The following is a 27927-nucleotide window of genomic DNA, read 5'->3' as shown; positions in this document are numbered from 1 at the left end:
CAAGGACCATTTAAGGAATATTAGTCCAATATATGGTCAAAAATATTGGGACACCTGCTCATTCATTGTTTTAAAATTAAGGATATTAAAAAAGAGTGTCCTTTGTTGGAGTAACTGTCTCTACTGTTGAGAGAAAGATTGTACTGCTGTGAAGATTTGATTGCATTCAGTGACAAGAGCATTAGCGAGTTGACCCACTCCATCTCATCCCAGACCAACATACCCCTCTAGCCCACGCCTGACATTCGGCAAGGTGCCAAAAGATTTGTTTATCTGCACCAGAGAGTCTTATTCTATTGGCAGTACTTTTTTACTACAGGGCCTAAACAAGCTGTGTGTGCACATTTGCACACATTCGGACATACAGTGTAGCCTGTATAGAATAGGCTGTTCCACAATAAATGGTATTGTTGGTATTCCGTATTCTCTGCCTAAAGAACAAGACTGCACGTTCAGTCAGAGAAGTGCTATTTTCATCATAATTTACAGCATTGCCAATGATTTCATCATCATGATATCCAGCAGCTTTATCGAACATTGCTTTTTATGTCCATATTGTGTAGCTTGACTCAACACTGTATAAATTCACACTCATCAAGTGTAAAAGACCCTTTCAAGGTTTGTCCTGGTCCCTTAATGACCTGCATTGATCTGTAGCCCCATAATGTGAATACTGAATACTGGACTATGTCCTGGTGCCTGTGCAGATTCAGCTTCTGTTTTTGTGAGCCTGATGATATCACCAATTTCTAGTAGCAGAGAGCAGATCTGCTGCAGTGAATGGGTAAGATAGTGGAATAATGTCATTAGGGAGCACCATTAACCCGTCGGCATTGTCTCGCACTACAAACAATTACTTTTCTTTCGATGTTCAAACACAAGGTACAAGATGATATCTAGAGTCTGGTGTTCTTGCAATGCTAGCAACAACTGCAGGTAACACAGTGACAAAGACACTGCCGACTCCTTCCCCTGCTGATTAAAAAAACGATGACATCATGCTAAGGGCATCGAAAAATGATGTCATCCTCCACACAAGCCAGCTCCAGGTCACGAGTTGTGCTGAGATTTAGTGGAAGGGTCAAGAGGCCGCTCGTCAACACCCGTGTCACACAAAGAGCCTTTAAGGCCGCACTTCATCTAGCTGCCTTGTTATGAACTGTGCATTAAGTATGTGCATTAAGTGCTCAGAAGTATTCCTGAGCATTCAAAGCCCTTCTGTCGTTATGTCATATTCGACATTTGTCTGAGCACACTCAAAACTCCTCTACCTAAAGCCTTTGGCTAAGGTTAGCTTCTCCCAAACGCATGCTTGGTCTTGCAACTGTAGCTATACATATTACACCAGTGGAATGCCGGGAGAGAATATCCGTGGAGTAAACAAGCGTTCCTTAAATAACCTCAGACACATGGCGCTATGTTGTTTGTGGAGTAAAGTGGGGTGACATTTCTTTCCCATGAAGGGAAACGAAAAAACAGCAGAGGGACAGCAATGGAGGAAGTGTGAAGAAGCTAATGGGTCTGCTGCTACATACTTGCTCCTATTGAGGGACAGCAATGGAGAAAGTGTGAAGGAGCTGTTGGTACCGACTAGCTCCTACTGAGTGCGAGCACACTGCAAGAGTGACATATGACATCAGTCAGACTGTGCATATGGGTTCGCCTGTCGCTCTCTACATGTCTCCTGCACAACATGCCTGCACAGCAAGGCACCATACTCCTGATGAGGCACTCGGGATAATCAGTCCAGCAATATTCACTCTCTCTACTTCGCTTCTTCTCTCTCTTTTGATTTGAACTCCTTTATCTTCTTTTTAATACATTCATCATTAACTGCTCCTTCTCATGTCCTCTCTCCACCCTCCTCTAATATCCCTCTCTTTCTCTCTTACTCTCTCTCCCTTTCAGTGCAGAGACGGTTTAATAGCCAAGCATGGAACTGAGAAGAGCTCTCTAGCTTTCTCTCTGGAATTTGGCTTCAGTTTTGTGGGATCTGTCAGGTGCAGTATCCGTCTCAGCTGCATCCACTGATCCATATCCATTAAATCCATTTCCAGCCGAGGAACTGGAAACTGTTCTAGAGTATAGAGCGGGTATTTTTTCTATCTTCTAGTAGTATGATATGCATTTGGGGGAATACATAGCTCAGAAATTATAATACTAGCTGACTCAGGAGCATTTAGGCCTGCTGTAGCAGCATATTTATTTAACATACAAGTGAAAAAGGTCTTCCTTTTGACACAGCTTGTTGCTGTTCTAACCAATTTTTACTGCAAAACAAAGAGCACAGGGCTGAGAACATGGCCATCAATCCGTTTAATGGCATGTGCATTTCCCAACCCCACCTAAAGCCTGCTCTTAAGTCTTCAGCTAAGTTTAGCTCCACCCTTATTTTCATCTCCAGACTGGAGGGCACCATCCCTGGAACCATCCTGCTGGACACTGATTTAGCTAATACTATGACATACAACATGACCGTGAGGTGCTATATCTCACTGGCACATAAAGATTTGAACGTCAGTCATCAGGCTGCACTTTGGAGTACATAGTGGTTGGAAATGATGACATTTGAAGTGAAATATGGGCACTAGAAGGGAGTCACAGTCCCCCTTGTGGAGAGAACATGCTGTGCTAGGTTGACTCATTCAACCACACAGCAAATCATGGAAGGTCAACAAACAGACATCAGCTTATTTATCATTTGAGATGGAAATCTGGATAGAATTAAAAGTGGAATAGAGTGGAACTGTATTGCATGGTGGAAATTTGGGACAAACTGATACTATCAAAGGCTTAAGGGATAAAGATCCTTTTGTTGACATAAGCCTCTGTGAGTGTAAGATGTAAGATTTCATTTTTAACTTTTTGTCGAAGATGCCAGCTGATCTTTAATGATAAATGGGCCAATATTGTATACATTCACAATATACATTAACAATATTTTACCTCCTCCTGTAAAGTGGTGATTATGAAATATACTCTCTGAATTCACATATGTAGAAAATACCTTTAGATTGCACATAAGAATGGCCCTAAAACCAAAAATGAACTCCATATTGAACAGACACTTGGCAGAAAGTAAACGGTCAGAAGTGATTCTGAAACTAGAAGGATAAAGACATGGAACAGAGGGACAAAAAAGCAGGAAATGAGAGAAGAGCGTATGAAAGATGCTGTACGGGTTGGAGAAAAATGGTAACAGATGTGTTTAACCAAAATAAGGACATGATCTTTTAAAGAGAGTGGTCTACAAGCAGGAATAGGAGAAGGACATTTTACAGAGCTTAATGTGAATGGTGAGAGAAGGCAGAATGAGAGAGAGTTCCAGAATGTGAGCGAGCCGGCTCAGAGGTGCCTTGCTGGAGCGTTCGTGTGATCGCACTCTCCCTCTCGGAGCTCCGCGTCTTGGCTGAGAGCCAGCCAGCAGCTGTCTGAATGAAGGTAAATCATTTTGAGCTTGAGAGTGGAACACTGAAAAATGATGGCTCGGGTCGTGCTGAGCCCAGGCAGGGATTGCTTTATTCCCCCAGCGAGTCTGGGCCAGGAATCCCCAGTCAGCCCAGAATAAATGAAGCAGTGCAGGTCTAAATGGAAAACATTCTAATTAAAAAGAAAGAAACAGCGAGAGAAAATCCCCAAATCCTTAGTGCGTTTGTAAATTTCAACGCTTTTTCCTCTCTCTGTATATGTGTGAGAGGACAAGAAAAAAAAACACTTTAATCCCTTTATCTATTTTGTTTAAAGTAATTGCACATGCTTATTATATGAGTGAATGTGCATAGACATTTTTTCAACGGGGAAAATAAACCAGCTTGATTAAAACAGCTAACCTAATTATGAGCATAACGACGTCTACACAGCTGGCTGACTGGCTTTGAAGTCCAAATTAAGAGGACTGGCCCGTTTCATTAATAAACAATGAAGTATAACGACCTGTCGCGCTGGCACAAGCTTTAACGTTTACAACAAGCACACGCCAGACTAAACATGCCACAGCGTGCTACAAGTGATGGCCTTTTTTTCCGTGAAATAATCCTGCTGTCTTTTCCCAGGAAAGCCTGCATTGACTAGCATCCCCACAGGTAGGTGGCAAACTTTAAACTTCCTGCTTCCTGGGCTAGTTATGTGACTAATAAAACAGTAAAACCCAGACAACATCTTCACCCAACACCCCAAACAGCACCACAAAGTCTAGCCTCCTATCTCCCAACAATGCTGGAGGCCAAGCCGAGAGTGGAAAGGCTCTGCCTTAAGTACTGAAAAGGAGGGAGCTTGGACATGGTGGGGGGTTGAGGTTAGTACTCTCTTCTGTTTGCAGTTTCCTAAATTGCCCCCCTCAATGGCATCCCCAAAACACACAGGATGTGCAGCTAATCCTGGCTTGGCTGCTCATGGCTTAGACACGGTGGGGAGGAACTGAGCAGAAGCCATAAAGCATGGCTGGGCTTTTTTGTCATTTAATGAGTTGCGTCGTTCAGTCCGGAGCCCCTGTGGTAGAGCGCTGAAGAAAGGCCGCTGAATGAAGTTACCAACAAGTTCCTTCTAGGTAGATAGGCTTTTGCTAGACAGGCTTTTGGTTAGAATCTGTTCAACATACCAAAAAATACAGCATAGCACAGACAGCTACCATTCACAAAATGAATGATTTCCATGCCAGCAGAAATTCGACAGACAATTAAGACTTCACTGCCTCTCAGTTGACCTTGCCTGTCTCTCTGTTTATGGAGATTATCATCTACTTTCATCCCCCCCCCCCCCCTTTCTCCCTGCACGGCTGCAAACAGCGTGACAGGTACTGTGCCCTCAGCATCAGGTTTCTCTCACAGATTACTGAGAATGGGGAATTCTTGGTGTCAGCGCAAACACATGCAGCTGCTGGCACGAAAGAGTTCCACAACTCAAAGCAACATCCAGCAATGCAACGCAGATGCTTTTTTCCTTTAACTTTCTGGTCACTTCTCCAGCAGTGCAGGCGCTTTAAATAAGAGATGTATGAAACAGCGTCAGAGCTGGAGGCAATCAAGGGGCTATGGACATAGTTTGAATGAACAAAGAAGAGAGAGAGAGCGAGTGAGCTCTTGCTCTCCACCATCTCCCCTCATCCCTCGTTCATTAATCACTGTCTGGCGTGGAGGACACCTAGCGCTTATTTATTTGCACTCCTTCACTCTGGGGCTATCACAACAAACAGCCCCAGTGGCTGCTGGGAACATTTGTTGCGTGATTAATCAGGGAGGAGGCTGGAGTGACATAGTTGTGGTGAGGAGGGGTGAAAGAAAGAGCGAGAGAGAGAGAGAGGGGGAGAGAGAGAGAGAGAGAGAGAGAGAAAGAGAGAGAGAGAGAGAGAGAGAGAGAGAGAGAGAGAGAGAGAGAGAGAGAGAGAACTGGGTGAAGGAGACCAGACAGAAGTCCCGCAGAATGTGTGGGTCACACCAGTCCCTTTGTGCCCCATCTTTAGTTAGTTACTAAGAACACAGGAAGTTTAATGTGTTCAGGTAAAAAAAACAGCACAGAGCTCTCAAACTAAGCTCTGAAAGTAATTACTACATAATTCAATGCAGTTATTGGATAATATGTCTCATGACTAATAAGTGAGCGAAGAGAACCCAGAGCGCAAGGTGTTAATGTGCTATCCCATGAGCAATAAATATGTCAATAGTCCTTATTATGCAAAACTGGCATCAACACTGACAGCAAGATGGATACTGTCCACACTGTGATGTTATTTCTTTCCAAAGCTATGGCCCAAAGTGTACTAGATAATTAAAAGGCACTGTGCCAGCAGTAGTAACCAAAGGGATTCACTTAATTTCCACACAGTTATAAGAGGCAATGCTTCTTCATCAACATGATTATCATTGTAAAAACATACTGCATACTGTATACCAGTGCTACCAACATCTCTCTTCGAGGCCTGACTAGAGAGTGTTCAGCAGTGGTATAGTGTATGTGAGAATCAGGAATTCTACACTGAAAGTCCTAATTTTACTTACAGGGTAGGCTTACCCCTAACACTTAACACAGCTTAATGCAGGGAAGCTGCATCTAGAGAGAGAAGGAGCGATGGAGAGTAGGATTGGGGATTTCCTACAGCATAAAGAGATTTTCAGCAGTCTCTACTGCACTGGGTCATGAACTGATTACAAGCTATAATCCACTCAGCTCCAGATGATCTGCATGTGAAACTGCATTCAGTAAACAAACTAACTCCCTCTTTTCTACTCCGCCTGTTACATCATATCCAGTACTCAAAAAATAGGCAGGGGCAAGACAGTCTGATCTTCAGGACCTCCCAGGTTGGTAATGCAGGCTTTAGTTCTGTTTGCCTGATCTTGTAAAAGCTCTACGAGTTCAATACATGGGTTTACATTAAACCCATCAGGAATTATTACATCCTTAAAACGATCATTATTCATTCAGACAGTGCCTAATATTGAGTAGGTCCCCTTGTGCTGCCACAACAGATCTAACCACTCGAGGCATGGACTCCACAAGACCTCTGAAGGCGTCCTGTGGTATATGGCACCAAGACGATAGCAGCAGATTCTTTAGGTTGGGCCTCCAAGGATTGCATCAGGGAGTCTTAGATCGATTTCTTGTACCACTTTTGGAAGGTACTATCCACTGCATACCAGAAACACCCCAAAACAGCTGCCAGATGTTTTGGAGATGCTCTGACCCAGTCGTCTAGTCATCACAACTTGGCTCTTGTCAAAGCGGCTCAAATTCTTATGCTTGCCCAATGTTATCTGCTTTCAACACATCACCTTCAAGAACTGATTGTTCACTTACTGCCTAATATATCTACCCCTGGACTGATGCCACTGTAGATGAAGATTTTTTCATTTCATCTGTCAGTGGTATTAATGTTATGCACAATCAGTGTATTATACAGAATGAAAAAGCATGCAAACTGTTAATTCTTCAGTTATGGAAACCTGCTGGTGGATCCTGGGGGTTTGAGGTGTTGAGACATTAATGAGACATAATGAGACATTAATGGGACAAGTAGTCACATACTGTACATCCACAGTACATACTGTAAATCCAATCCGGATGAACAACAGCTCCATTTCAACTTGTAACACTTTAGATGGTGCGCATAAAACAGAATTAGAACATGCTGACCTAAGGGTAGCAGGAACTCAATACTCCAGTGATGAAGGAACATGTCTAACTACCTGCTTTGGCAATTCCAATCAGCCTCGGTGCCGTTTTAAATGAGTAAAATATGACCCTGTGCACATTTAGTGTCAACCGAGAGGGAATTCATTAGAAACTCAAAAGTTTGTGTGGGAGGGGGTGGGGGCCGCCGCGTGAATAAGAATGAATTGTGAAATTGAGAAGTATTGGTTGGGGAAATCAACTCGCAGCTAGCAGACTAATTAGACATAAGGCTGTTATCAGATATTCACGCAAGTCTGGAGCTCAGAGCATGCCAGGGTGAATCGAGACAGGGGGATGAGGCTGCCACCTTTGTTTTCTTCTGGTCATAACAAAGGAAATGTGGACAGGGTGACCTCATAGTCATTTTCAACTACAAACACATGTGTTTTAAAAAGACAATAGGTCATAAAAGCCTCAATGCATATTCCATCCCTCTTGCTAACACAATTAATATCCTTTCTCAGCTTGGCCTTTGTTCTCCAAACCACACAACTGGAAACCCTTTCGAAAGATTAGTCAACCCTGTCTTGGAAGCCTGTTTTCATTTGACCTACATCTCTACCCAATATACTTAGGGTCAGCTTAAATGAGACGCGTCTAGGGGAACTTTGAAGACAGACTTAAGTGAGAGCTAGGTATATTAATCTATCCAGGAGACTGTGCTGCTGTGTGAATGTGGTAGTGATGAATGCAAACTAGGCGATTTGTGGCGGATAAATATTCAGCCGTAGGGATATGTTGAGAAGTCTGCAGCATGCTGATTGATAAATACAGATGTCATGCTGTATTTCCATGCAATGCCGACTCTCTATCCATTTCAGGACGAGTTCTTCACCACCTGAGGACCTGCAAACAAAGTCATCTCTCTCTCCCAGCAGGAGGCCAGCCCCAGGGCCTCTGAGACGCTTCCAGCCTGATTGATTTGACAGTGTCTTCTCCTCTCCATTTCCTATCTTCATGCTGTGTTTGAGTGTAGTGAGACTCTCCTATAGCCCTATGGGCTTTAGGATGGCAGTCATGAATCAGCAGTTTTTTCAGTGTCTAGGGGGGCTTGCTAATGCTGGCTTCTCTTTCCCTGGTGGCACTGGCGGCTGGTTCTCCTGACAAAGCACTTTTCATGGACAGTGAGTGGATTTCAGGGCTGTTGCAAACCTCTCTTCACTGAGTCAACAGAGAAGCAAAATGCATTAACACATGCTGTAATGGCACTTCGGCAAGTCATTCCCTATAGTCATTCAGTCTAAAATCAATCGTATCAGAACTGACAGGTTTTTCTAAACAGTCTGTATAGAATGGGATAACAATTTTGGGCTCCAATTAATGCCCCCCCCCCCCCCCCCCCCCCTCGATGTCCAAGTACCCAGGTGCTGATAAAATGATATTGTAGTAATAGCCTAGTGGTACTGCCACTTTAGGTCTATAAATAAATCCTCCTACACTTAACAATATGATATTACACTTCATTTCGGCCCTGGAAAGCTGGCACACTTTGGTCATTTGCCTGCTCAAACACACTTAGTAAACCTGTAAATTAACATATCAGATGAATCAGGTGTGCCTGAGCAAAGAGAAGCATCACATCAGTCCTCCAGGACCAGACCCGAATGGCCCTACAGTATGATTTATCATACAGTTGCCCCATGTCATCACAAATGAACAGACTTGCTTACATCAGTCTGTGGTCCACCCATTGGCCGCTGCATTGCTGCACTAGCTGAACAGCACAATGTGACATCCCATCCTCTGTCATAGCCGTGCTCATCAAGTAGTCACCTGAGGACACAGAATGGACCTGTCGCATGTGGTCATTGTTCTCAGAGGCACGATGATGCTGCCTCACTGTGCTGGCCTCAGCTCTGTGCCCGCATTGCACACAAAGGTTAGATTCTGATGAGGTGGCATTCTGTGAGCCGCTCAGCAACAATGTGCCCTGGGGTGACTGGAGATCTCTCCATATACATTTCTAGTTGTTTCTACACTTCTAAAGGACCAGAAATATGTAGCAGGCAAAAAAAGAAATGCAGGGGGGAAGAAAATGAGCTGGGAAGAAGAAAGAGACCTATGAATTTGGCATCTCCTGTTGCACGACAACTGGCTCAATTGTGATGCTAAAATGCTGACACATTACATTTGTTTCACAATCCCCTTCAAAGGCAAGCCTGTTTCTTTTAGGACAAAAACAAAGAGGCTTCAGTGTGTTCAGGGTTTTCCCTGAAGGTGACAATCACCCCAGCGTGAACCTTTTTGCTGGAATGGGTCAGGGAATAGGGGCTATTAACAAAACTTAAGGGAAGGGTGTGTGCGGGCAAGGCAAGAATTTAGAGTAAAGACTGCTTTGTAGTTCATTGTATAATGTAGTGATACACTGATCCGATATACTAGGTTGGTATTAGCACAGATACTAACATCATTAACCCCTAAACCTATTTTTGCTGTTTTAGCTGCTCTCCTTAAATTACTTCATGTCTGCATTTATGTGGCACTTGATCTAAAAAAAGCAAAAATCATTAATTGCAGAAAGACTCTGTTATGTTATGTTATACTATGGTCACCTGGCAAGTAGTTTGGTTTGAAAGAGCTGGGACATTATTTTGTACATGTATATTAATGTTAACACCATATGGACAAAACCCCACCTCATCATCAACTCCCTAAAGAACTGGATGGAGCACCATCATTCCAGAGAATACAGTCCGCTGCTCCACAGCTCAGTGCTTTAGGGCTTTATACCCCTCTAGCTCACACCTGGCATTAGGCATGGTGCCAACAAATTCAAGTTCATATGCTCTAGAGAGTCCTGTTCTCTTGGTAATATTGCTCTACAGGGCCTAGACAAACTGTATGTGTGCATTCATACATCTGTGTCAGCAATGGGTGCAACTTAAAGCAGCTAAATAATGCATTAATTACAAAAACGTGGATACATAGGGACGGTTTCCCAGAAAGAATTAAGCCTAGTCCTAGACTAATTCTTTTTACTTTGGTATATCAGACTGACACATAGCATCAGTAAGATGTTGTTAAGTTCAGATATCTGAGTTAGTATCCGGAAAGAAAATGCTGGATTGGTCCACCACTAGTCAACTGCATGACAGAAAGAGCAGAAACAAGTAGCCACCACTGTCCTTATCGCACAGCTTCACCTGGACAAGGATGAAAGCACAATGGATAACAATGGATAACTGCCACTTATGATTCTGAGATGTGACCATTTGATACCACTATACAGAAGCACTGAGGTTAGGATGTGGCTGCAACAATGTGGTTAATAGTGATCCATCTGGAAACATCAGCATTGCCCATCAGAACCCCTGAGGACAGGAAGTGGGTAAGGCTTTAGTAGATTCCCGGGGCCGTGGGGTCAGAGTGATAGATCCATCAACACCTTCAGCATCCACCCCCAGCACTCAAACCCACACAGCAAAACGCCTCACGACCCACTGCAAACCCTTCACACCTGGGCTTATCTGCTCACTGAGTGCTCCCCTCCCTCCTTGCCACTCAGCTCCAGCTGCTCCTGCTTAGACTCCATGACCATTACACACACACACACACACACACACACACACACACACTCACACATGGATGATAGCCTGATTACAACCGGGGACCACCAGCTGGTCTTTCAGCTCCAGAGTAAACACAGGGTAAAAACAACGGAGCAGAATCTCTGCACTTACAACAAGCTGCTGCTGATCCTATTACCGTCAGAGCCCTGCTGGGTCTAAACTGTTCGTTTATACGGAACAAATGTTGGGAAGAGACAATGACACAAAGAAACGCATCAAATTTCTTGACTCACGACTTACATGACTGCTTTTCAAAGCTCGTACAACCTAGTCATGGGCATCAAATTTGCAGACAACACAAACAACAAGCTGTCAAAATAGCTCAAAATATGTCAAAAAGATTGCATCTCCAGTGGTGAAAAGGGAGTACTGAATGAAACAGACAGAGAACCCATCAGAAGTTCCACACACAATTCTGAAAACACTTACTGAAGTTTCATGGCGGTACCCCAATGCGTGTCATCCACAGTGTCCACTCGTTTCTCTTTCCAACTGGATGCAGTAGTGCAAAGCATCAGCCCTAGCTTGCCCACCATGGGTCAGTGAGCTTGCATGTCCTTCACAAAGTCCACTGCTTCACTGCTGACGTGTGCGGCTTCCTCAAGGTGGGAGGACCCACCTCTTGAGTCGGTGTGAGTCGGTGGGGGTGTGTACGTGTGTCCTCAGCCTTGCAACTCACTCATGCTGCACCGCTTTCCCTCTTGGCCCCCGTGATGCAGCTGCACGACAGGCTGAAGCTCCGCTCCAGGGCCAACAGCACTCAGCATTAATCTGTTTTGCCAATTTGTCCCTGACATGGATTAGTGCAGTCATTCAAAAAGCAGCCAGCCCCACGGACCATTTACCTGCTTACCCTCTCCTTTTTCTCTCTTTACTCCGATCCCTCCATCATTCTGCCTCTGATGTCCTCCAATCTCTCTTTCACTCTTCTCTCTCTCTGTCACTAAATCCACCTTTCTGACGGCCGACCTACAGAGACGATCTTATCAGCTTAACTGAGGTCTGTTTGCATGTGCGTGTGCATGTGTGCACATGAGCTAAGTGAGAGTGAACTCTGAACCCTCTCCCTGTCCCTCCACTTCCCCCATCCCACTGCCGTTCAGCCACTCCACTTCCACCCCACCCCCTGTTTTAGCCAGGAGAAGACCATTGCCTCCTATTAGCATAGACACAGGGAGCCCGAACAAGAGAGAGGGGGCGGCCTCCAACCGTTTACAGTCCCTAGCTGTATTGTCTATGATAACATTCTAAAGCTGCAATAGGAAGCTAATCAGCTTAACAATGTGATTAAACAGATGCATTTATGTACCTAATTGATTTTAAATGGGGCCACCCTGGGGGCATTTTTCGAATTAGGGGCAATACTGGTTATTCAAGGGTAACTAGGCTAATTTTGCAGGGGTTGATGATAACGATTAAGTAATTATTAGATATCTGTCGAAGAAGGCTCAGTTGCTCGACAGTAATAGCTTCACTGAAGACTTCTCTCTCCCGTAGACTTTATTGACATCTCATCAAAACAGTGTGAAATCAAGACAGATGAAGAACTGCAAATGAGGAGCACATATGTAATGCGCAAAAAGGAAATAATATATATATAGAGTCTATACATTATGTCTGCTTCATTCTTTAGCTTAACCCTCATGTTCGTTTGACAGACGTCATCAGCCTACCTTTGTATTTACTTGCCAAAAATACTTTGTTACTATGGTTACTCCCTAAGGCCTGGGCAACAAAGCACTTTGTCAGCTACAAAGGGCAGGCCTTGTCTGGGGATAGTCTGGATTGTTGTGGGGGCAATTATGGTGGAATGCCTGCTCCAATCATAGTCATTACCAGCCAGCCTCACCTGGACGAGCATCTGGAAGAGAGCACGAACACTTCCCCATGCACTCTACTCACAGGCACTGCAACGCTGCATACCACCAAACAGCTGTGCTCCTCTCACACACACACACATATAGATACACAAAGTAAAAGTGCATAACCAATATATATATGGTTGTCAACTACAACTATTAAACAACTGTGAAAAGAATTTGTTACATGTGGCGCTCCAGGAGTAGCTCAAACTGACATAACAGACATCTGAGCTGAATGCAGAAAAGCACTGAATGAGGAGCTGAGACTCTCTGTTTTCAGCTGCATTTAGATCCATTCATGAAACTTCATTTCCTGTCTGTCCTGTTTTGATTTTGCTTGGTCTGTAGCATAGTGCCTCACTAAATACTGGCAGAGTTGACTAACATGTGGATCCACACTGTTAACAGATCAGGGAAAATAAAGGAAAGCAGATGTGAAGGAAAGGTTTGTGAAGGTTTGCGACGAGCAAAGAATATCTTAATATAATAAAAACTAGTAATAACTTGAAGACATTAAGCCGGTGAGGGTGTGAAAGTGTCAAAGCCAGTTGGCTAGTGTTAGCTTTTAGCCGTTGTGTTTTACTTTGACTAAGATTAGCAGGCCTAAGGCTAATGAGCTTTATGTACGTAAATGTTGGGGGTGTATACAGTTTTGGAATTTTGGAACTTCTTCCAGCTCTGTTTTGATTATGCCATTATTATTTTTTTATAGTTTGTCAGCTCCATGAACCGAACTCTCATTATTCAACTATGCCAAGATAAATATAGTTTCCCTCCCATTTACATAGGGAGGTGGGGTAATGTATAAATGTTAGGTAATTCCTGACTGAATACGTCATAGACAGCATTCAGACCGCCTTAGACAGACCGCCTCAGTAAAGATTCTGACACCTTTTTTTTTTTTAAAAACAAGCCATAAAAAGTATTAATCCTGTAGAAATTTGCATGAGTAAATATTCTGTCATATCATATTATATCATGGAGTTTTTTTTCTCAAGTACTGAGACGCACTATAGTAAAATTATGTTGCTCCACTTTCCTATGTAAAACTAATCCCGTTCGAATAGGGCTTAAGGCATCTTTATAAGAGCACTAGCTATTTGTATTATTTAGCAATGAAGACACCTGTGACATTAGGAAAATTGCTAAGAGAGAGAAAATTGCTCTCTCTCTCTCTTCCACTCTCTTTTTCTCACTCTCTCTGAGAAAAAAACCCTGCATGCCCTGTCCTCTGCTGCTGTTTGTCCTCTGTCCTCTGGTTGACTCCCACATTTGCCAACACACAAATTCACACACCCATCCACACGCACAAAACCCATTACTCAAAAGCACTGTTTTCTCCATCTGTCCATCCATTGCTCACACTTGTCCATATCCACAGTGACAGTGTCTCTGTTCTATTCGTACTCCCTCTCTCTCATCCATTTGGAAAGCAATGGGGCATGCACCCATCTTAAACGCCGTCATATTCTTTCAATCAATTCTAGCCTGGCTTCCATCTACCACAAGCCCAGAGTGCTTCTCCCCATGCCTCTGTTCAGAGGGCTGCATTTGGGCTGCTTTGGCCTTTTCATCTCCTGGAGCACCCAGGTGGAATAAGAATACACAGGCAACGCAGTCAGAGCCTGCTGACTGTAACCGAGCATCAGAGAGGTCTAGCGCCCTGCCAGTGTCTCTGTCTGTTTTCATTATGGAAGCCGCAGAGAATGTCAATACACTAATCATATGCTTCGTCACACAGGAGTGTACGCTGAGATTGGGGGCTTGAGCAAAGAGATCATTCGGAACTATCCATCATTGTCCCCCTGCCTCATAGTTCAGCACTGTTCTCCATGGCCATCCTCAACCCATTTGCTTTAGTAGAGTAGTGCAATAGCTCCAAGAGATCAAAAAGCTCAAATGATTCTAAAGCATCTTTCCAGTCGAAGACTCTATATGTGCATATTGAGAAGAAGGGAAATATAGAAGCACAGTAGTAATCTTATACAAAACCTAGTGAGACTTCGTTTCATGAAAAATGATAAAATGAAAGTGCAAACATGAACGTAACCTACACAAAGATGAAATTTAAAAACCTTAACCCCTGGATTGGCCAAGATCAGCCACCGGATCCATGCTTCCATTTCTTAGTCCTGTAACTTAATAAATAGCATGGTTTCAAGGTTTGATTGCATGGATGACCTAATAATATATTTTAGGATGTAATTAGGCTGGGAATTTATAAGGTTAACTTGCTGGAGTAACACAAAGCATTGAAACCTTATAGTTATGCTTACAATGCTTTAGTTTTTAAAAAAAGCCCTAAGCTGACATTGTTTGTGCCTACATTCGAGTTCTGTATTACCCAAAATAGATGTATTAAAAGAAAACACTCACTGTCAATTAAGCAGCAATTGTTGTGTGTACACTTTTCTGACCCTTTGTATTCTATTACAAATGTTTTTGCAATTGTCTTGTTCTATTACCAAGCCCTATGCTGGTAAACCACCTCGTTAAGCTAGCTGTCCAACTCTTGACCACCATACTGTATATTTGAGAAGCGTTTGATCCATTTGAGTTGGATCAGCTGGTCTATCAGCAATACCAACTTTCATACTGGTCAGCATGTTGGTCATATTGGTTGACAAGTTTGTTAAAGCTGTTTGACCAGTTTGATCAAGCTGGTTATACTGGTGGGCCAGTTGATCATACTGGTCAAACACCATAATCATGATGGTCATACTGGTCATGCTGACCAAGATGAATGACCAGCATGGTCATACTGCTTGAATAGCTTTGTATTGGTAGACCAGCTAAATCATCAACCAGATTGAGCTGGTCAGGCTGTTTTTTTGAGCAGGGTTACCTTACATATTAATGTATTATAGAAACTGAATAAATAATACTGCTTACTGCATAATAAGCCTTTGTAATAGTAGCTGAATAATAAGCCTAGAGTTTTAAGCAGTTAAACATTATTTGTGAGAAATCTGAAATAAATGGTTTCACTGAGACTCTAATCTGCTTTGCATTCAGTTCTCAACAAACAAGTCGGTGCTAAAAAAAAAACATTTGAAATAGCAACCCTCATCCAGTCCCTGATGAATGAGGTGCTTTTAGAGCATGCAAGGCAGAGCTGATGAGAGGCGAGCTGCAGAAGTGAGCAGTGAGGATGAGAGCAAACGGACTTCCTCCCTTGCTGCTCTCCCCTCTTCCGTGGCCCTCTAATTGCACTCTAATTAACATTTCATTTACAAGAGAAGCGCTGCTGATCCAGCAAGCCCGCCTGCATGTTGTACAAGCGGGTGCATAGCGGCCACACACCAGGGAGAAGGAGATAAGGATGGACACTCCATTCTCCTCCACTCCATCCCCGCTTGGGCTTTCACTGGAACAGTCCACTAATGAATCTGTCTGAGAATTCATATTTGTTTTATAAAGTACCAAGTCATCGATTAACTGCAGAATTTGTTGATGAGGCATTTTTTTGATGATAATTATGATGATGATGATGATGAGGATAAGGACAATGAATATACACTTCAGGACTCAGGTGGATACAGGGACAGGACTGGGTCACAGAAGGTGCTGGAATGAAAGCAGAATGGCAGAATTTGGCAGCTCTGAACTTGGACCCCCTGAGTCCTCCTAAGAAGGGGTGATGAGGCGGGAATAAGTCCATGTTCAAGGGTTAGCAGCAGAGGCTAGATGGAACATGCAGCCAGAGTGACAGTGTGTGTGACATTCATAAATGCTGAATGGGGGGCTGAATAGATTGCCTGTGAAGGGGTCCTTTATTATAAATAGAGTTTAACGGCAATGGTTCTTTACAGTAAGGACCATGTTTAAATCATTTTAAGCATTTTAGCATAGATAAATGGTTCTTCATTTTTAAAAAAGGCCTATAATTCTCCAAAAGGCTTCCACTATTGTCGCAGCACCAAAAAGACTTTTCTCTTTGGTACTAAATAGAGCCCTTTACTCTATGAATATATGGCTTGAAATGAAGAGATTATCAAATCTTAAGCAAAACCACGTAGTTATCTGAGGTACACTATATGTCCAAATGTGGACACCCCTTCTACTCAAATGAATATACACTTAGCTTTAGATATGCATTCTGTAGACCTCCTATTAACCTCATTTGAACTAATATAAACAAAATGGTAAAAAATACTTACAATAGGCCTTTACCACAAGGACAGTTGTCTCTATAGCAGCATAGGTACAGTAATTCCAACAAAGTCGCTGATTTTGGAAGTTCATTCTCTTTCCTGGACAAGTATTTGATGAATGCTAGGGTGTCTAAGGCAGTAATTAAGCACACTGCCAACAAAAACACCATAAATTCTTGGCAAGTATAATATTTGCAATGAACCAAAAAGGTGGTACCCCTCATCATTTCCTATTTCTTGTCTCCTTTCCCCTGAGCTCAAGAGCAAGAGGGAAAAAACAAATCTATTTTCTATCTTTCCCTTCCAGGCGTCTCTCATAGGGACAAAGCAGTGCCTCCCTGTCCATCCGCTAGTTTGAGACCAAGTCCAAAGAAAACACGCCTGCAATTATAAATCATCCTGCAAAAATTAACCCTGTCCCCCTCTGAGGTCTTCTCTCTCTGTTGTCTGTGTGACCTGGAAGTGCTTTTACAGGTGGCAGCTCACAAAGCGGATCTTAGGCCTGCGCTGCCATCCCTTTCCACACAGGGATGGGCCAATAATACACGCAAGCAGTAATACATTTCTCCTGCCAGGCCCACACAAACTTTACTGAAGAATTCTGACATTAAATGAGTGGTGACTGAGCCAAGAATCACCACATAAGCCAGTTTATTTTAGATCACTGAACAAATCAGTGTAGCTTGAAGCATGGCATTTTCCACTGTGTGACCCTGATGGGGTATAAGTCTCCCTTGCTCCTAAACTATGTCCAGTCTCCTAACACCTTTACTATTATTCACTAATGAACAGTTTGGGGGGGTAAAATCTCTGGATTTCATCATTACAACTGCAAGGAGGAGCAATAATGTTCACCGGTCATTTTGACCCAAACTGCTCACTGTGGTCATTTTCTATTGATACATTCATTGCACTAATAAAGGCCAGCAGAAAATGTTTTATGCTCCAAAAAGGATTACAAATATTTATGAAATGCAACGTAACAGGATGGTTAAAGCAGCAGTACACAAGAATTGGTCTTTTTTGCTCCTGAGCTCCCCCTACAGTTGGGAAGTTTAATTCACTTATACAAATTGGCCCTTTATTGGCAGCTGTAAATGTGTATTTGTTGACAAGTTGAGAAATACAGAACAGGCATCCAAAGTGAAAGAACCATGTTTTCTGACGTGGTAGAATAAAATTACACTAATAATTTCACACGAATATGACTTGAGTCAGGCATTCTCGGACAGTTCTCATCTCATGCCTGCTTCATCAAAGTTACATACTGCAATAGCAGTGTTCCAGGCCCGGTGTGGCAATGATAGAGATGCTATTCTCCCCATTACAGCTAGTGTACCATAACAATGATCTCGAAGCTGCTATTTTAAGATACAAATCCTTTAACGCTTCTTAAATATTTAGCTAATTGAGTAGATTATCGGTCTGAATGAACCTTCCGAGCTTACTAAACCCACTCAAGGAAAGCACTGCTCTTACCTGATGAAGAAAGACGCTGCAGCTGAGGTAGGCTGGCTTGAGGACAGTGGTGCTGCTGGGCCGTACTGGACTGTACTCCGCTGTCTGGGTGGGGTGAGGGAAACAGCAGAGATGGAGGTGTCTGGCGGCATAGGCTGTTCGCTCTCAACTACAGACCCCTGCGTCTGAGAGGAAAACCAAGATCAACAAAATATTGTTATAAAAATATATCAGTTTTACAACATTCCTGCATTGACTGCATTGATTGTTTCTGATTCAGGGACTCTGCATCATGGGTGAGTAATAATCAAAGATGAGATGGTAAGTATCTGTACACAGTAAGCAGCATCAAAACGAACACCAACTCCCAGAGGCGAGGCCTTAAAAGGCCCTTGGAACAAGTGAAGGAGAAATAATAAGCCTCTGAGGATCTGTACTCTGCTCAGTAAAGGCATGTTCAGGACTAAGGTGGATACAGGGACAGGACTGGGTCACAGAAGGTGCTGGAATGAAAGCAGAATGGCAGAATGTGGCAGCTCTGAACTTGGACCCCCTGAGTCCTCCTAAGAAGGGGTGATGAGGCGGGAATAAAGTCCATGTTCAGGGGTTAGCAGCAGAGGCTAGATGGAACATGCAGCCAGAGTGACAGTGTGTGTGACATTCGTAAATGCTGAATGGGGGGCTGAATAGATTGCCTGTGAACACTTTTAGAAAAGGGTCCTTTATTATAAATAGAATTCTTCATTAACGGCAATGGTTCTTTACAGTAAGGACCATGTTTAAATCATTTTAAGCATTTTAGCATGGATAAATGGTTCTTAATTTTTTTAAAAAGGCCTATAATTCTCCAAAAGGCTTCCACTATTGTCGCAGCACCAAAAAGACTAAATAGAGCCCTTTACTCTATGAATATATGGCTTGAAATGAAGAGATTACCAAATCTTAAGCAAAACCACCCAGTTATCTGAGGTACACTATATGTCCAAATGTGGACACCCCTTCTAATCAAAGTATTCAGCTGCTGACACAAATGTGTGAATGCACACAAACAGCTCGTCTAGTGCCTGTTGAGAAGTACTGTTAATAGAAAAGGACTCTCTGCAGAAGACAAACATGAACCTATGGGCACCATGCCTAATGCCAGGTGTGGGCTAGAGGGGTATAAAGGCCCCAGCATTGAGCTGTGAAGCAGGAATGATGATGCTCCGTCCAATACTTTTTGAAAAAGTTGGGGATTTGTGGATGAGATGATTGAGTGATTATCATCCTGACCTCACTAATACTATTGTCACTGAATGCAATCAAATCATCCCATAAATGATCCAAAATCTAGTAGAAAGCCTTCCCTGGATAGTAAAGACAGTTACTTCAATGAAAGCAAGAGTCACTCTTTTTTATGCCCTTAATTTTGGAAGAACCAATGAATAAGCAGGTGTCCCAATATTTTTGTCCATGTAGTATAGGTCTACAAAACTACAACCGATAAAACTATAATTACCTTGAAATCATTCAAACATTTGAATGTGGCACTAATGGAGGTTCAGTGGGGGATATGTAAGTATCTGTGTGTAGCTTCTAATTAAAAAAATAGTTCACCAAATAATCTAATTTACACAATACTCCAACTACATTTGATTGGTCAAGACGCGATTGTTGGGTAAAGACTGCTTTGATCTTTGATTTTGCACTGAACCTGTACGCTAAACTAAAGCTAAATAGTACAGAAGTCTTTTGCAACGTCATAGACTTTCGATTTTATACGTTTTTTTTTTTTTTTTTTTATTCAACTTTTACCTACACTGAAGCAAACCTCACATTAAACACAAGACTATCCAGACAGTGCAGAGAGCTAATTATTAAATGCAACAGTTTTGGTTTTGAACAAGGTCTAATAATGCAAGCTTCATTCATCTTACATGAAGATCTCCAGCTATAAAAGGCCAGTATCTTCCATAACAAAATACATTCTTAGAAAACGCAGTATGTATTTAGTTCAGGCTGTCTCTTTGTCTGCAAGCTCAGTGAGGAACTGAGCAGCATAAGGCCATGATCAATATCAACTGCCAAAAGCCTGTTTTGTGTGTAAGCAGAGCACTAGAAGCAGTGTGTAAGGCTGGGCCATTTCCCAGTCTGCCAAGATATAACCACACTGAGCAACTGAAAACCTTGACTTTAGCAGGCCGTGTCATCTTAGCAAGATGTGTTTTGTTAGTGTGTTCCAGACACTGGCATACCGGGTTTCTCCATGTTTGCCCTGGATTCACAGTCTCACAACTAAAATAACACAGTTTACAATCTTTTTATAAAGCACATGCCCTCCAGTGCAGGCAATATGTCAACGTATCCTGACAGCCTAACTATTTAAATAGCTAAGACGACATACGAGATGCACACGTCAAAAAACTCGGGACGCCGAGAAGGCACTTTCACACAAGACATAGGGCACAACAATAAGCCTTCATTCACTCTGACCACCGTCAATAATACAGCAGGCTAAGGCATGCTTTAAACAAATGTATGTTCAGTTAAGAATGTGTTTTACCATAGAGCTGAGCATATGACACGTAAAAACTTGAGAATCTTTTCTTCTGTGGCTGTTAGTTACTGGTTATTTATGGATATGAAATAGGGGCACACAACTAGAATATTTACATTTTAAAATATCTGTTTTGCAATTGCTTCCTACTTCGATGCATCTCTTTATTTCATTTCATGTTATGCACACTATATGTTCAAATGTTTGTGGACTGCGTCTAAAGAATGTGCTTAGCTTCAGCTCCAAAATCTAGTAGAAAGCCTTCCCTGGACAGTAGTGAAAGTTCCAATAATTCATAAGAATAACTGACAGTACCATGAATACAACAGTGTTTTAAAACTGCAGAAAATTAGATTGTAAAGAAATTGGCCATAAAATTATGAAATATACATGCCTGATTGACACTATGCACTTAGTATGCACTTACATGATTACACAGTCATATGCAAAAGTTTTGACCCTCAAATTATATGATATGTTAATTTTCTGAGAGAAAATATATATGCAATCTCTAAATCTATAAAGAACACACGTCCGCAAATTTTAGTGCACAATAGTTGCTATTCTTTAGCTGAATATAACAAATAAGACAAAACAAAGCACATAATATGGCATGGAGCATAGTTTTTGTCATGTTTTATTTTTTCAATATGTGAAAACAAGAAAGTGAATAAAACTTGTGCTCTAAACGCAATTTAATTCAAAAAAAGAAAAAAGATATTCTGATATATTATAATGTATTTGTTTTTATGTAATAAATAATATATAAATACATATTTTTATTATTATTACTCTTACATCTGTCATCATGCCAACTGGCCACTAATAACTGACCTTCCTTTGAGAAGGTCATTTAATCATGACCACCCTGATACATACCAACAAGAAAACGCTGCATCAGAAGTGCTGTACTATTTAAAGGCTCATGGGACACTTCATGAAGAACCCATGTGCCAACCTCACCTCACCAGAGTGGGGAATGCTCTCATGCTCCAACTCTGTCGGAAAATGAAAACAGCATCACGCTAGACCAGTGACATGACAAGCGGGGAGATCACGGCACGCTGCGTTCCAGTTCCACATGAGCCGCAATAAATAAAAACAGCTTCACACTTGTGCAAGTGGTGACGATTTGGACAGCACATAAAGCTCCACACACAGATAAGTCAAGAGCACGGCCAAGCCTTCTATCAAAACACACACCCACATGCACATGCACACCCACATACGGCATGTCAAACTGCTGTCAGAAAACCCCTCTATCCTACGTTTTAAGAGGTGTGGACCATAAGCCCTTGTGTCAACCTGTTTTCATGAGTGACAGACAGAGAGAAGCGTGCCCAAGCCCCTGGTCAGATCATTAGGCCACAGCTGCATATGGTCTTCATATCACCTCAGAGACTCAGGGAGAGACAGCATTATAAATAGGAACTGAGTAGTCAATTCAAGCAGGCATGCATATTTACCTCTCTTTCTGTCTCTCCCTGCACCCTGCTTATTCAGCCTTCCTCTCCCCCTCTGCCTTAGCTCTTTTCAGGCATATGTCAGTCTTTGGAGGCTCTCTTTGGACGACCCCTGCTCCACAGCTCCCAGCTGGCCAGTGGGCCACCCCAGCACAGATGGAACCTACTTGTCTAATCCCAAGAACGTTCTAATTATTTTATTTTCTGCTGAAAAAAGCTCAGTTTGTATTGTAATAGAGGACACTGAAGATAATATGGAGCTTATGGATGAGCGATATAATGATATGTTAATAGTATCATTATAAATTACGTCATGATGTAGTTTTTGAGTATGGTGGGCCTCTTCAATACTTCTAGCTCACCAAATAACTGCATGCATCATTAAAACAAACCAAGTTTGATTTATATTTGTGAGATTTATTCAAACATTAATACATTAATCTAAACATGTGTATTTTTGTGGATCTCTTGTAAAGCAAATGTGATTATTTGGATAGTCTGATATTCTTACATTTTGTAAGCGAGAGGAACTCACTGAACTCACTGGATGGTTGTCTTGGCCATTAACATGGAAACAACCAAGCTGATGGGTCAGTTGTGTCCCAGCAGAAATGAGTAAACAAAAACACTAACAGGTGTCTAGTAATGGCATAGAAACAAGGATCAGATTGAATGGTAACCAATTATTCCATTGGCATGGCAACACCCAAGCTTAAGGATCAGTTGTGTCCCAGCACAAATGTGTAAACAAAAACAGCATCAGGTATGTAATAACGGTATGGAAACAAGGATCTGATTGACCTATACTACAAAAGATTTTTCTTCCTGATCATTTTTACTTTATTACTGCAAAAGTAAATAGCAATTTTAAACAAACCCTATAAACCGTAGTTGTTTTTAATGTGGTACTACAGTTTTTTTCATCGCATATCATTCGCTGAGCCTCTTTTTCAAACATCAGACTGGTCTGCAAACCTTTGCCAAGTATATTTTTTGATACATTTAAGCAACATGAAAATTAGGGCCGTATATCAGCAAAAACCTGGCAATATAATACATATCACAATATGTAATATGTTGTGATACTGTAAGCAAGAATTTGAGAAAACTTTAATAGAATAAAAATACCCCATAATATGCATCAAATCTGAGTATTTATTCCATCACAACAGTGGAATCAGCAGAGTACAACACTGCTATCTATGAGTTTGGGTGTTAAACACTAGACAAAATGAACCGTTGTCCGACATCAATCATTATTTATCCAATTGGTAATTGGATTGGTATTTTGAGAATCAACACAGTACTGCAATATTCCAATTTTCTACACCCCTACTGAAAAAAATATAGATTTGATATTTTTGTAGTATCACCCACTTTTTTCAAGTCCTAATGCCATGCAATATTGCAAACCATGTGTGTGTGTGTGTGTATATGTTTGCATGCACCCCTGTGTGTGTTTGTCAAGCATCCAATTAAAACCCATTTCGCCCTTGACACTCATCACTCTTGTCCTTTCCCCCGTGCACGGATGTCTAAGACTCAGCTGTTGGCTTTGTGCCTTGAATTTTTCCTTCTTTTCTTCTACTTTTCTTCTTCTTCAGCCTCCAAAGCGGCTCCTTCACAGGTGTCCCATTACCAGGTTCAGCAGGCCCACAGCCTGAGGCGACGCAGCGCCAGCGCCGCTCTCTAAAGGCCTTCTGTCAGGCCCAGTCCGTCTCCAGGCCTTTGTCTGCCTTCTCCCATCACTTTCTCCCCACAGAAATCACGCTGCCGCTCTTACAAATTAAAGCTCCTGCCTCGTCGCTCCCCCGTGCTCCCAGTGCCGTTTTTTGTCATTCTGCCGAGATGTCCATGTAATGAAAGAAAGGGAGCCTTTCCAAATCACACCAGGAGCGTTTCAGCATGACGGAGGGAAAGCATACGTTCTGAAGCCTGAGGGGACACCACTATCCCTATGGAAGGCGTGCGTATGTGTGTGTAAGCATACGTATGTGTGAGCTTCTGGATGCCACAAGGCATTCAGCCTCATCCTACCAAGCACCACTGCTGGCTTCCCCACCCATGCTGTGAGAGCAGTCCTTCTCTGCAGCTTTTTCAAATCAAAGCTCTTTACGCCATCTGAATGCAAAGCACACGCTGGCTGCTAAAAGCCTCGCCAGCCGCAGGCTTGCTGGAACAAAGGCACTTGTTGACATTCGAGCAAAGTGAGAAATTCAGCCACATTCACAATTTTAACCTCTGCCATTTATGAATAGGTGTACCTCCTGTCAGAAACAAAAGAGGCAGATTGGAGGCAGTGTTTTTAAAACCAGCATAAAAGACAACAAGCGAATGAAATCAGTTGAATTCAGAGCAGTAAATAGCACAACGGCTCATAAAAAGGGACGGTTCTAGACGAATTGGCACCTGTGGCACACCGTGTTTGTTTGTTTAAGCCAAAGCCACCCAGCCACGGTCCAATGCCGAATGCCTTAGTGAAGCGAAGACAGGAAACAGACAAATCGATGATGTGTGGCCAAAAACAAGTGACCAGGGGCTTGTCCATTATTCCAGCAGCTTTACAGCCTTTTACAGGCCAGAAATGCTGGCTTTAACTGATGATTCCCACAATAACAAAAGAGGTGATTAAAATTTCTCATTGCTCATTCAGGTTGACAGGGGTGTAATTACACTGCTTCCACAACAGAAAAATCAATGAGACATAAAACTCAAACACTCTTTCTCACTTCCTCTGACAAGGATGTTTGAAGTTTGTCCTAACATTCATAATTTAGCACTGTCCAGTAACGCACATGCTGATCATGTAACTGCCACCACTTACAAACAGATAGCTACTTTCTCATTAAAACAAAATGGAATGAGGAGATATAGACCCAGAATAAACAAACTCTAGTAATTCGCTGACATCCATTTTGTACATTTTTAATAATTAAAATAATTACCAGTAGCAGCAGCATGTTTGTTTTTGCTTTTCCTTATTGTGATATACTCCTCTTCACTAATTACTTCATCTACATTTTTTTTTTTTACAGTATTTGACAGTTTGTTCATTTGAACATCACTCTTATTTAGTCTCTGAATGATTCCAAGCTTTCACCCTAAGACCGTTGCATAACATTCTGGAATTGTGTTCTTCAAATTTGTGGGTAAATTGAAAAGGCTAAAAAGGCTAACGCTGGCCAGCCTAGTGAAGTACTGCTCAAATAAGGTCCAGCCAGACAAAGCACTGCTGTGGGAATCCATGTAGGAAGGCTAGGGGAGCGAACGGTCACTAGGCTAAAAGCTAATATGGCTCCAATGTATTCAATTAGCTAACCACACACTGTGATGACCGAACACAGGCTCAGGATTAATGAAAAAGTAATAATTCATATGATGTAAAATAGCCAATCAAAGCAGAGCTCATCATCAGCCTACCATACAAGGAAAATTAGCCTGTTTTTTTCTGAGGCAAAATATTAGTGTAGTATTTAAGCTGGTGAAACCGTATTTTTTACACTAACCAAAATGATTATTTATACATTAAAGAACAACATCAAATACCGACTTTTATGCATTTCCACAGAAATCATACCTAAATCAACTCCCCTAACTGCCATATGTCTAAAAAGGGCCTTTTGCCATGTCCACCAATTGAAAGAAATCGTGCTTCACATACCGGGCTTGGCGGAGGCAGAAAGTTGTTGACGCGTGAGATGCTCCACATGCCCTCCAGGTATTGTTGCGCCTGGATGGTGACAGAACCGAGTGCTCCTGTCAGCGGGCCACCTCCCACAGTCACCTGGACACTGGGCTTGGAGTTGGATGTCCAAGCCAGGCCCCGCCGCTGCTCTGCCACAGCCAGTACACTGTTGGCTGGGTGGGGGATCCGGGAGGCGGGTGGTCTGGAGGAGAGCCTGACCATACTGTGGGCGGTCAGTCTGGTGGGTTGTCCACTTGTGAAGGTGCTGGCAGGCAGCGCTGGCATTTCTACACTGTGGCACGGCTCCTGGAGAGCCTGCAGGGCCTGCTGCCTCAGCTGCTGCACCGGAGTGGCACACACCTGGCACCTGGCTCCCTCATGACCGCCCTGCTCTGGCCAGTCTAGCACTTGCAGCTGCTCTAAGAGGAAGGTGGCGAATCCAGGGTCCTACAAGAAAAAGAGGAACAGTTTAGAAAAGATCCCCATAGTGTTTCCTTATAAGGTCACAGAAGACTCATTCTTCGTTCCTTAAAAACATAATTACACAAGTATATATTTACACTCTCAACAGGTTTGAGATGCTGTTATCGAGTTTTCCTTTTCAAGCAATGGCAAAAAATTAATGGGTGGCTTTTTTCACCTGAAGAAGACTGTAGGCACAACAGGGACAGAGGGACTGAAGAGGTTTGGGCATGGTTTTTCTATATATCCTCCCATTTTCACTTTACCTTTGTGACAAACAACTTCGAAGCGAACCTCTGGTCCATCACATTCAACAACATTACTCTCATTACTCAACATTACTCTCAAAACGTAACTGTGAATTTCCCCACTGCAGGACTAATAAAGGACTATCTTATCTTATCTTATCTTAACTCTACTTCAGCCACTATTCACCACAGAATCTGGTCATGCAATTGGCACTTTAGTACACTGAATAAATGCATTTCCACTAGCTGTCACTCATGACTGATTCCACCACTACCCCCAGTGCAGCCTCTTTCTCAGCAGTTTTAACTAGGCTCAGTTCTCTGCCCACTCCTTCAGAATCGGCAAAGCCACCACAGCTTTACATCAAGGTCTCTCCAACCACACTCTTCAACTCCTACACTGGTTCTTCAAAGCTCATCACAGTTACATTTACACCCAAGCTCAACACCACATAAATCAATCTCCCAAACAAGAAAAACTCAGAATCTTTGTGAAAACTGTGTAAGAGGGTTTTAAGAGGGCAATTCATCTTAAAAATGGTTGATGAATGAGGCCAATGGTTCTTTATGGACCAACGGTGGTTCTTCTATGACGTTACTCAAAGACTCATTTAAAGAACCTTTATTTTTAGACGTGATATTGTTATGACCTGCAATCTTCTTGCAGCTTCTTTATGGTGACTCAATGTAAAAGACAGCATTTTCTTCATAATTTCTTATGACTGCTGATATTATTGTTTCTCAGCTGAAAATCAGATCAGCGGTCTTAGGGAATGAGAGACTGATGGAGGGAGTGAAGAAGGGAATGAGGGAGGGACAACAGCTGAGTCCAGACACAAATCTGGGTGCAGTGTATATTTGCATATGATAAGACTCCCAGCTGGGAGAGATATGATAAGAGACCCGGTGTGGAAATAATCACCTTCTACTCAACAACGGGGGCATGTAGGCAGTTTACCTCATGCTGGTGAGGTTAGATCATATTTGCTTAGTCAGAACAAAGCAGTTCAGTAAGCAAACACATTAACCCCACACAGACTCACACCTGTCAACACAACAACTACTGCAGAAAAAAAGCACAATAAGAGTGAAATTGCATGTTTTGACTACATTAATAAATGTTAGTATATAACTTACGATATACACCATATGGACAAAAGTACTGGGACACCTGTCCATTCATTGTTTCTTCAGAAATCAAGGATATTAAAAAGGGTTTTAACTGTCTCTAATGTCCAAGGAAAGCTTTCTACTAGATTGTGGAGCATTGCTGTGAGGATTTGATTGCACTGGGCTTTAAACCTCTCCTAGGGTCATGTTTAT

The 27927-nt window shown here is 42.4% G+C and overlaps 1 protein-coding gene across 2 annotated transcripts in view; it reads right to left on the bottom strand.

Moving 5' to 3' along the window:
* kif26ab (kinesin family member 26Ab) overlaps positions 1-27927 on the bottom strand; it is a 94764-nt gene that overhangs the window by 33773 nt on the left and 33064 nt on the right. For both annotated transcript variants that reach the window (XM_072689431.1, XM_072689432.1), the window contains exons 3-4: positions 25871-26341; positions 18232-18395 (exon numbers count right to left, since the gene is read on the bottom strand). In XM_072689431.1, coding sequence (XP_072545532.1) covers positions 18232-18395; positions 25871-26341 — 635 coding nt within the window. The remainder of the gene's footprint in view (positions 1-18231; positions 18396-25870; positions 26342-27927) is intronic.

Source organism: Salminus brasiliensis, chromosome 10 (assembly GCF_030463535.1).
Source record: "Salminus brasiliensis chromosome 10, fSalBra1.hap2, whole genome shotgun sequence".
Classification (NCBI taxonomy): domain Eukaryota; kingdom Metazoa; phylum Chordata; class Actinopteri; order Characiformes; family Bryconidae; genus Salminus; species Salminus brasiliensis.
The sequence above is the reverse complement of the archived record's forward strand: the minus strand, read 5'-3'. Positions and strand labels throughout refer to the sequence as shown.